Source organism: Oxyura jamaicensis, chromosome 17 (assembly GCF_011077185.1).
Source record: "Oxyura jamaicensis isolate SHBP4307 breed ruddy duck chromosome 17, BPBGC_Ojam_1.0, whole genome shotgun sequence".
Classification (NCBI taxonomy): domain Eukaryota; kingdom Metazoa; phylum Chordata; class Aves; order Anseriformes; family Anatidae; genus Oxyura; species Oxyura jamaicensis.
The window spans coordinates 1,798,638-1,809,952 of record NC_048909.1 but is presented as its reverse complement, the minus strand read 5'-3'; the positions used below and the strand labels follow the sequence as shown (position 1 = coordinate 1,809,952).

The following is an 11,315-nucleotide window of genomic DNA, read 5'->3' as shown; positions in this document are numbered from 1 at the left end:
TACACACAAAAGCGTGGAGAAAAGTATCGCCACCACGTTGTTTCCAGGCAATGCCTGTTATCAACTGCCACCACGTTTCGTTGGGAAGTCTGTGCAATCAGGAAACAATTGAGAGCTCAGGACTTTCCATGCCTCAGATAACGCTGTGTGCCGAAATCCTCAGCCCATGAGGTGCAGGGGAAAATGGCACGCTTGCTGGCACACCGTGACGTAAATAACCTTTGGCCAGCACTTGCTGAGGACCCGGCCTGCCCCGAGCCGCACCCCAGCGTGAGGGCCCCACTCCACCGTCTCGCTGAAAATACAGGTCTGTTTACTGGAAGGAGCACTGTATCTTGCTGGTAAGGCTCTTACCTTTGCACTCCTGAGCCAAAGCAGAGTAATTGTACTCCTTCAATGAGACCTGAAGTGGGCTGCTGGTGGTATTTTGTTGCCAAAGTTTCCAGTGTGCTGGGAACGAATGGTACAATGTCCACATCTGCTGCCTGCCCTGTCTGCGTGCAGGCAAACCTGAGCGAAATGGAAGGAGGCAGCTCTCTGCAGTTAAGCTTTAATAACACAAGGGTGGTTTAAAGTTTACACACAACCCACTGCACTCAACCAAAGCACAAGACCATGGCACATCGTCCTGCATCATGGCCCTAACAGTGGCCCTCAGCGGGTGCCCAGGGTTGAGAGTAAGGACAGGGCAAGCGGGTAGTGATATTTCCCCGCCTCTGGTGACTCATGGCTCAGGCACTTACAGAGCCAACAATGTGTCTTTGTACTCATAGATCTCAATGGATTTCTCTTTCATGGTCTTGTCTAGTTGGCTTTTGAGCCCGTGTAAAGCCCACAAATCCTGAAATAATGAATCACACAATTTGTCTTGCACCTGGTACAAAGAAAACGCCTCCCTTTGTGGGGATTGAACCTGACATCTGCTGGTTTTGCTGCATGCCCTCTTGCCTTTATAAAAAAAAAAAAAAAAAAATTCCAGCCATTATTCATGTCCTCCCCTGCCAGTCAAGGTTGTGGAGCCTTCTATCATAGTTCCTGTCAACTTTTTTCTTTTTTTTTTTTTTTTTTTTTTTTTTTTTTTTCTAGGCTGAGTCAGTGAGACAGCATGAAGGACTGGAAAGTGAAACTTGGCTGGCTATTGAATACTCTGGAGCTAATCCCCCGTGTCACTGTATTTACACTCGTGGATAACCCTGGAGTAGCAGCTGAGTGCTAAGAGGCTCCTGGGAATCCCATTCACCTTTCATATTTTGGCACAAAAACAAGTGCTCGATTACAAAACCCAGGTGTGACTACGGCAGGGGACAGGACCAAGAGTGTGTGGTGGCAGCCTGCCACCGTGCAGCACAGGCATGAGTTTGCGGTGTCCCAGCGGTGTGGCACCAGGGCACAACCGATGTGGCATGTACGACACGTCACTACCAGGCATGGCCAATGCTGCCTGCGAGAGGGGCAGGGCTGGCACCGATAGGATCTGCCCACGTACAGCCAGGTGGCACGGAAACAGTGAAAGAACCAGGCCCAGCAGGATTCAGACGTGCATGATTTCACCTTAACTGCAGCGAGAACTCCACCTGCACAGCTCCTGCTCTGGGTTTGTCCCCAACACACCATCCTTTGTGACAAAGCACAAGGAGAGAGGGATGAAGGTGTTAGATAATAATCCGTTGTGTCTGGGCTTCTGCAACAAATTTGACTTTGTACCCCATGATACTGATTTCAGAACAGCATGGTATGGACATGAAACGGTTCCAGAATAAGGAACAAAGGCTGTATTTCTGGCCATCAGGTTAGTCAGGACACCAGTAACTCAGCGGAGGCGTTTAGGAGAATAGTGGCCAGGTCTCTGGCCAGAAGCTGTCTGCGCAGGCGGTGGTGAGGAGTTAGAAGTGGTTTCTATCATCTGCCACACTGATGAGACAGATAAGCACACGTCACACCCGTTGTTGTGGCAGCACGTGGAGAACAACATTTCTAAATGGGGAGGGTACAGAAATGAATACTGGAAGATCCCAGAGCTGAAGAAATGTGCCTTAACTGATGGCAATGAAGAATGGGAGGGGTTCAATCTGTTTAACTCTGTGCTAAGAGGGACTACAGTTACAGCACTTAATGAAAGGGGAATGTGCAGGTAACTTTCAGCATTGGAGAAAAAGGGAAAGCTTGTAGCTGGAAGTTCAAGCCAGATCTACTTATTCTGGAAGTCGAGCAGACCAGGGACAAAGAAAGTGACATATGTGAATTTGAGGTCTTCTGCCCTCCTGGGAGATGTGCTTCATTCAGAGACACGCAGCAAGCAGTAGGGTTTGCCTGGGATCCGATGCCCAAGCGGGTTCTTCCCACCTCAGCCCCATGGGAGAAGCACCTCCGGCAGCAGGGACCCATCCTCACTGCACACCTGCACGTGCTGCTCCCTTCTCACACATGCGAACCCCGTGGCTGCTGCCGCGCTGTCCTGGACCCACACCTTCCTACGCCGCCGTGCCGGCTACCCAGGGCCTCCCCTTGTAAGGGCACGGCCCGATGGCGTGCTGGGGGCACAAAATGTCCGGGCAGAGAAGGGCCTGTGACTAGCTCCTGGAGCTGAGCTGGTTTGCCCAGAAGGAATACCAGGTTTTTAGCCTCCCTTGAATTTCTCCAGGCCTCTGTTTATGGGATGGTGCTCAGAGATCGGCCTTCCTCCAGGAGAAGGCGTAGTGCTGAATGCTTGGGAAGTTACTCAGAGCTGTACTCACGAAGCCTCAGATACTGCTGGAGCTCTGAATCTCTTCATCCTATCTCCATCACGGGATTTGCCTCCCTCAGGTGGTCCCTTGTTAAAGCATTGGGAGTTTTTACTGTTCTCCCCTTCTACCTGCCCTATGCTGTGCTGATCCCTGGGGCACAGCACTTATCCTGGCCTCTTGCACCTCCGGAGCTCCGCTCTTTAGTTTTCAGCATTTCCCTCGCTGCTGCCACTCAGAGATGCCTGGCGCCTGTTTCTCCCTCATTTGCTGGCAAAGCAAATGCATTTGCCAAATAGCATTTCCTGGCTTTATGAACTCAGCCAGAGAACAACAACAAAAATAATAATTAAAAAGAGAGAGAGAGAGAGAGATAAGGCCTGCTTTCCCAGACATGTCTCTTTTTATTAAATCACATCTTAAAACCTAGAAACATTCATGTATTGAAACCTGGTTATCATACACAAAGCAGCAGATAGTCTCAGAGAAACATGTTAACATGGCAGCAGAGATGGCAGAGGTCTCCTGCATCACAGCCAGGGCTGCCCCGTGCCCAGACATCACTGAGCCAGCCAGAAACTGCATCTAGAACGGGGCAGTGCCTCAGAATAGCTTTCTTCTGCCCTCTCCAAGGAGCCAGCGTGCTGGTGCAGGGCCCACTGAGAGCTCAAAGGTTACAATCCTTGTGTACAAACCTCTCAATTTCAGAAGGTTTTGCCTCAAACCAGCACATCTGAAGTTCAGCTCTCCAGCCTAGAGGCTCTCTAGGGGCCGACTTTTCCAGCCCCTCGTGCACCTGTTTGGCTCCCAGCTGAGCTGGGACACGCGGGCAGCTCAGACACACCGGGGCGGTTTCTTGCGGAGCTTCGCCTGGGGCAGTGCAGAGGAGCACAGATGAATGCATCGGTGTTTCACTGCTCCTACACGCCTTGGTTTTGAAAGCAGCAGGGTGCTGTCAGCTCCCTCTGAACTCAGGTGAAAGCAAAGGCAGTTAGACCACAGAGTGGTTCATCTGCACAGGATTTGTCAAATGGTCAATTACTATTCACACTCTGGGTTGTTTTTCCCCTGTTATTTTGACAACCACACTTCTTTCCTTTTCTCATTTGGATGAACATAATTTGCTCAAGTAGCTCAGAGTTTAAAAGTACTGCAGGATATAAAGTATCCTTCTCCATATTTTCAAAGCCTGCACGCTTACCTTTCCCACTCATTGCTCACGTACATGTGTTTCTTTTCAGAAAACCAACGAGCAGCCTTCACTGGCAGCTCTGCAATAACAAAGTGAGGGCTTGCAGCTGGGCAAAGGAACTGGAAATGAAAACTGGTGTCTGAACTCAGTGGAAACGGTGAAGATATTAAAAGCACGCTGACCTCCAGACCTGCGAGTACAGTTTTTGCTGCGGCTATCGCCTGACATCACAACTGAAGTCACCCAGTTCCAGGAATAGTGTTGGTTAGAAACAACAGGAAACACACAGCAGAAAAACTACAGCCCCTTCTTGCTTCTTTGGGTACAACTCCAACCCGTTTCCCTGGGATGTGGCACACAAAGCTCACTCGGTTTCTTCAGTATCCCCACCTCAGCACCTAATAAAGTAACGTCTCATTTAGCAAGTGGTGCAAGGGGAGCAGGATCCATACTCAAAGCACCTTGCTTTGCTGTACATATCTGAGATGTTTTTAGGGCATTTCAAATGTCAAGGCAAAGATACCTGCCACTTCTCTTGAATTCTCAGCTCTGCACCAGCAGGACCTTCTAGTGGAGACCATACCAGTACAACTGAGTTTTAGCACTTAAAAAAAACAACAAACAAACAAAAAAGAAAAAAAAAAAAAAAGAAAAAAAAGAAAAAACAAAAAGGAACTCCAATAAAATAACCTCCCACTTTCTGTTGAAGCTTTTTGAATGCCACCTGCGTGCAGGTGTGCTGGTCCTGAGCCAGGGCCAGTGTGACCGCGGCAGCAAGCGGTCCCTGGCCAGTTGTCGCAGCCTTCTTGGCCCTGCTGCAATTCCGCTTCCCCAGGTAAGAAACACTCCACGTGTACAAGGCGCCACATCCACGCACAGCCACGAGAGGAAGACGACATTCAGCCACATTGACCCCACTGACGGTGGGGAGCCGGGGAGCTGCAGTGCTAGCAGGTTATTGCTCTGCACACTCGGTGACTCAAACGAAGGGCTACACCGCTAGGAACGATTAAAGCTGGGCTGTGTTGGCTGCCTGAGGGTCCCTAGGAGTACATCTAGGGCCACTACTGCTGTGATCAACCATCAGCTCATCTGGATGCAGCAATAAGACCGAAGTGACTAATTTTAAAGATACTAAAAACATTACAGTAATGTGAGAAATCACTAGGTCATGGTAGTTCTTTAAAGTTTACTAAACATTTATGGAAAAATGCAATTTAGATTCCCTTCTGGTGGATTATTTACATGTAATGTGCATAATTTTGTTACTTCCACACTGTTTCCAAGTTTTCCACACTGACTGGTAGTATGTTGGGCAGAATTTATTTCTGAATCAAAGCAGCTATCACTGGGATTGTAGATAGAGCAAACCCTTACTGATTACCTGGGAGTAATGACAGTTACAGTCAGGGTCATAGTAATTAAACCACCCACTTACTCACAGCTCCAGTAAACAATTATTATTACAGGCTGACTTCTTATCAAGGCCATAACAGTTTCCAGTTGACTTTGGCTTGGATTTCCACAATGGAGAAATAAAAAAACAGTTCCATGAAAGACACAGAAAGCCACAGATATTCTGTGATCAGTGGGACAAGATACAGGATCACTTTTTTATTATTATTTTTTATTTTTTTACAGATGACTTGGAAAATGGTATTGCCACTCAGTATCCCTGGGGAGGATATCTGTTTGGCATCCTTGAGGAAGGTCTGTCTGTATCACCAGTTCCAGGGAATGTTATGGCAAAACCACGAGTGTGGAGTGATTCAGCTGAACGTGTACCTGCAACTCCGCTTCCTGCGCTGGGCAGTGCGGTTGGGTTGCTCGGGGAAGGATGACACAGTCCAGCACATCCTCTGATGTTCTGGCAACTCATGCCAATTGCCAGCAGCCTCGGAAGGACTTTTTTTAGTCATGGTAACATATCACATCCTGGACCATTAGTAATGTATGTGTCACTCTTACACTGGGTTTTGAAGGGTTGAACGTTTGCATGGACACAAAGAAAGCAGAGCGAGCCTGTTGTTCCACCTCCTGGTGGGGCTGGGGTTGAGGACAGGCTCCCCCTTCCAGGTCCCACCAGGCTATTTAAAATCAGCACTTCCCTCTCAGCTAGCCCCGACTGTGTTGCCTGAAGGTGACCAAGCAGCATTTGCAGTCACTTTGCCAGCAGAGCCCTGGAAACAGGAACTCCCAGCCACAGGTCACTAACACAGTCGGGTCCTGAAACAACAGCAGCTATTTGCAAAATGGATGCATGCCAAGAGCTGGAGAGACGCTCACACCGCAGGGACAACAATGGTGACATTGCCTTATGCTTCACTGCGCGTGGCAGAACAAGCAAGGGCAATTGAGGAGGAAAGTCTCCCCCACTGACTGCGTGTGAAGAGATGGGGTGAAAGCATGTACATGCATGCTGTCCAGAAGCCACTGAAGCAGGAAAGCTGTGCCAAGCTTCAGACAAGTCCAGGCTGGGAAATAAGGAAAAAAATCATTTCCAGAGTGGCCTCAGCAAAGCAGTGCTCCTTGGAGGCAGAGCAGAGCTCCCCAAGGCCATGAGACGTGGCTCAAGCTACTCAGAGGCAGAGGTGGGTAGGTCCCATGGTTATGCACAGCGGAGTCCTCACACAGGGACAGGGTGGGTTGGCTGGCTGCCTTTTGCAGTCAGATGTTTCACTAGAGCTACAAGGATTTTTCTGTTTCTGTTTACTTAACGCAGTAAAGGGCTGATCTGCCAATTCCTGTTTCCCATCCCAGGCCTGCAAAGGGAAGCTGGTGGCTGCAGCATGAGGAGGGGTGCCAAAAGCTGTATTAGTTTTCCTCTGTCCCCAGGGTAACTGAATTTTCTTCTTTCCTTTCCTTCCCAGCCAATGGTGGTGAAAAGAGAAAAGCCTCTCTACAAAACCTTGTATAAAACAAGTGCCACATCCAAAAAGATGCCCCCTCCCCCCCCTCCCCCCCCCCAGCCTCTACAGCAGAGTGAACGTTCTCTGCAGGCACCACACCGTCAGCAGCTGCTCCCAGTGCCTGAGCCTGGCTGAGGAGCACCAGTCTGGGCAGCTGATGCACCTGGGGCTTCCCTTTCTCCTTTCCTGGAAGCGATGATCCCAGCCCAGGGCACTGCAACTAGCAGAGCCCTCTGCTGATGTTCATCAGGCCCGGAGAGGGGTTAGAGGTGACATCCTGCACTGCCTCACAGGAAGAGCAGAAGCTCTCATACATGGCTGGGGTGAAACGATTTAGCTATCCCAATTTAATCTACTTGTCTCGGGGTTAAACTGGTGTCCCTGTTTCTCCTGCCCGTGCTAAGAGCAAATCCAGACTGCCCAGGAGCTGCAGTAACACCAGGCCACCCGCCGTGGTGGGGCAGTGCATAACGGTGCAGAGCCCAAAGCAAAAGGGCTGCTGATCCTCTAACAGGGACGGTTAGCATGAGCTCACCTGCTCAGCCGCAAACCGCTCACTAGAATTATCCTTATTAGAGGTAAGCTCCAATTTAGACAGCAATTACTGTGTGTGAGCAAACCTGTTCTAGGGCTTCCAACAGTCACATCTGAACAGCAGATAGCTCAAAGCTGGAAAAGCATGAAGAGGTGGAAGGACAAATTGTCCCGTGTGCTCAGCAGCCACAGTTCCCCCAGGCAGAGCGCCCTGCGGGCAAGCTGTGCCTTGCAGGCACTGCCGGGGGCTGCCCTGAGCAGAAGCCACTGCACAGGCGCACGGCGTGCAAGAACAGGCTCCTGACCTCTGCAGAGGGGATGTGCTGGCTGTGCCGTGCTCTGATGACAACTGCACACAGAGGTCATCTTTTACAGGCTGGTCCGACTGAGGAAGTTACAGGCTCTATTGTTAACACTATGGTTTAAATACTTACAATTTTTTTTTCAGCCTATCCTCTGATGATCCCTTCCTTCCCCAACAGACACTTGAAAAATTCAACAAGTTAAAGGGGAAGCAGTCTTTTTTTCCTCTTTCATAAACAGTTAACACTTCAATGACACTATTTGCACAGAAGACTTTAAACACCAAAATTCAATTATCTTTCCCGTCACAGCTTTTAGAGTATTTAATCTCTTTAGTTAAATGAATGCTACAAAGGAAATAATACGCTCATGTCATAAACATCACAAACTATGTGGGATATAGATCTTTGGAAAGGAGAGAAATGCATTAATTGTTTGTCATTATACTTGTACTACAGTCAACTGCACCAGTAAAACAGTCGTGTTCATTCAAACATACATCTTCCTACAGAAGTTATGCAACTGTACAACCTACCCTTCTACTTTGCAACCCAAGTTCTACAAGTGGTCAATGATGATAGATACACACTGGTTCTACAGAGAAATCACTGAAGTGGATATATAAATGGGCCCTTTCAGAGTTACAGAAGATTTTCAATAGTTCCACAATGCTACATTCATGCTACCAAGTTCACTGAATTGGGATTTTACTTCAGAAAAGAAAGAGGAAGAACAATTTGTTTGTCTCCACTTAGGAGCATAACCACAGGAGGTAAAAGGGTCAGAAAGGGAGAGAGTTTTAGAAAGGGAGAGAGTTTTGCTTCAGCATTTTCATCCTGTCACTACCATCTCCTCTAAACAACACATGACTTTGCTTTCTGGTACCTACAGCTCCCACCTCTCACAGGCACAGCTGGTGGAAGCTACCATGCTAAACATCAAAAAATTTTATTTATTTATAATATCTGTCATTTTCTTCCCCAAATCCTAGGCCTCTGCTCACTATTCCTTTCACTACAGATCTGGAAAACGTGAGTCCGGCCAGGGACGCGGTGCAGGTACCAGCCCTGCCCATCCTCACGCCAGCTCAGCAGGCGCGGGGCAGCCTCCTAACAGCTCCTAACCAGAGGGGGAGGAAACAGCTCACAGCTATTTGGTTCCATGCATTACTTCCAATGGCTCCAGCCTCTCTCTCCACCTATTCCTCTCCTTACTTACCATATGTACAATGTTTCTTCAAAAGCTTTACTATAAAACTGCTATAAATGTACAGGGTTCAGCAGTTCTAGCCAGGGACCTGCTCCCCAAAATTACAACCACAGACATGTCACAGAGGGAAGGAGTACTCTACAGGTCAGAACAACTAGTTCTTTTTGTAAGTATTTAAAACAAGATTTGTACATGTATTTGCCATCACTTCACAATGAAAAAATTTAGATAGCAGGAAATCAGGAAAACAAGGTAATCCTTCCCTGTTATTCCCCAGTACATTTCACTTAGATAAGAAATAAATCGTATAATCTCCCAGAACAGCTAGAGTGACCAACACAGACTAAGTAGTATTTATCCTCTGAACAGGAGAGTTGCAGCTGAAAAAAAACAAAAACAGAACAAAACAAAACCCATCCCAAAACAGAAATCAACCCCCACCCTAAACAAACAAGAAGTAAATATATTCCAAAATATATCCTCAAATATCAAGTACAAATCTGGGTTCTCAAACCACACCTGCTTTGACAAAGCTCTGTGTTTGCTTTGTCCTACACAGGAAGGGATGTGAGCAGCTCAGACCAACAAACAGGTCTTTATAGCATTGGAAAAAGAGGTGATCTATGCACAAACAACTTGCAATCAAGTGAACATAGGGAAGATTCAAACTCATGCTACAAACCCGGGCTGTATTCTTCAAGAAGCATTTCTTCCAAATGCCTCAGTCTCCTTGGAGGATTTCCAGTGGTCATGTAACCTCGCTGTTCAACACAGCAGACTAGAAAGAGAACTCATCTCTCAACACGTAGCAAAACACCAGCATGAACAAGTAGTTACCATGGCTATTAATTTCTAATTCATTTTTATACCATAGAGAACCTGACCGAGGTTTCCCAGTCAGACACTGTATTCCTAACCTAAAATATTTCAGCAAAACTAAAGTCACATAGTTTTGCAAGCAGCAAAATAGAAAGTAATAAAGTTGTGGCTAACTGGAGGAGAAATATACATTCGTGAGAGCACATACAATTAGTGCAACACAGCTACTCTGAAAGTAACGAACCAAACCAGATTAATCAATGCAGCAGACATGCAGGGTCTGCTAAGTTATGTTAAAACCATGTTTGCTGGTGATTAAATATGTCTACAGAAGATATATTACCATTTTGAATATATTTTCAAGCAGACCAAAAATACCTCATCTATTGGTTACTGGTGTGTTATTTTTAACTAATTAAATACTGGGAGAGATTTTACCCCCCTCTCTATAAAAATTGCACTTATTTTCTATTAAACAAAACAAAAAGAGTTAGACTTCAATTCTATATTCCAGTATATATTCACATTGAAACTGGATCATCTTGATCTAAGCTTGCAGGAGTAGGTGTAGCAGTCCTTGCTCTCCAAGATCCCCAAGCACAGAAGGTCCCATCAGTACCAAACCCTCCCTCCTCTGTGCTCTGGTCACTTCCTCATTGTAGTGCATGGGTAATTTATTTTATTTTTTGTAAGAAAACCTGAGCTTTAAAAGTCTTTAAAAGGACCTGGAATCAAATCTGGCCCATTCTGACCCAAAACAGCTCAGTTCTGCAAGGAACTCCATCCTGTCCTCATTTCACACAGCTCCTCCTGAGACACCACAGCTCTGACCTGAGGCGAGTGAGGTGTCAAACCCTTTCCCTCCAGTCTCTCTTGACCCAGGAGACTTTCCTCCCGATACACTTCTGAGGGCTCCTTCTTCCCTCCCTTTAGCTCTGCTGCCTCCTGTAGGGCTTTGAAGGGCTCCCTGTGCCAATAAAAAAGTCTCTCTGCAATAAGCATGACTTCTTGGACACTGGTGATCAACTTCTTCTTGCAAAGTCTTCTCCAGCTCATAAAATGTCATCGTAATCCAAAAGTTTTGAGTGCTGGCGGGTCTTCCAGAGGCGGTAAAGGCGGAAGTCAAAGTAAGTCTCAATCATTTGCTTACCTAGGAGAAAAGAGATGAAGCAGAGGAGTTAGACCCTGCAGCACAGGAGAGACAAGACAGGCCACAGCACCATACACCAAAACACCTACAGGTGTAGACAAGAGAACCTGTCTACATGCCTCATTTGGAGAATACTGACATGCAGCATTTACCCAGGGCATGTGAAGGTGCCCACGAGAAGCAAATGTCTTTTTAGAAATACTCAGACCCTGAAATGCTTCTCATAATCCCCTGGCAAGGTCTGTCCATGGAGGTGGGAGCTGAACACAAAGTCTGGCTCCAGACTTTGACCTCTGCAGCGACTGCAGAAGGGGGGACCTGTAGAATATCACACAAGAGCTCCAACAGCCTGCACGAGGCAACATTGCACAGAGAATTTAGAATATTACAAATCATGAGTAAACTCATTGTACAGATGTGTGGGAAACACAAAAACAATTCACGTTGAAAATTCAAAATTTTTTTATTTATTTATT

At 47.0% G+C, this 11,315-nt stretch overlaps 1 protein-coding gene across 7 annotated transcripts in view; it reads right to left on the bottom strand.

Annotated features, from left to right (window-relative positions):
- Window positions 1-3,104: 3,104 nt before the first annotated feature.
- Window positions 3,105-11,315, bottom strand: part of NSMF (NMDA receptor synaptonuclear signaling and neuronal migration factor) — a 49,485-nt gene continuing 41,274 nt past the window's right edge. For all 7 annotated transcript variants that reach the window (XM_035341594.1, XM_035341593.1, XM_035341598.1 and 4 more), the window contains one exon: window positions 3,105-10,839. In XM_035341594.1, the coding sequence (XP_035197485.1) occupies window positions 10,742-10,839 (98 nt within the window). In that variant the 3' untranslated portion in view covers window positions 3,105-10,741. The remainder of the gene's footprint in view (window positions 10,840-11,315) is intronic.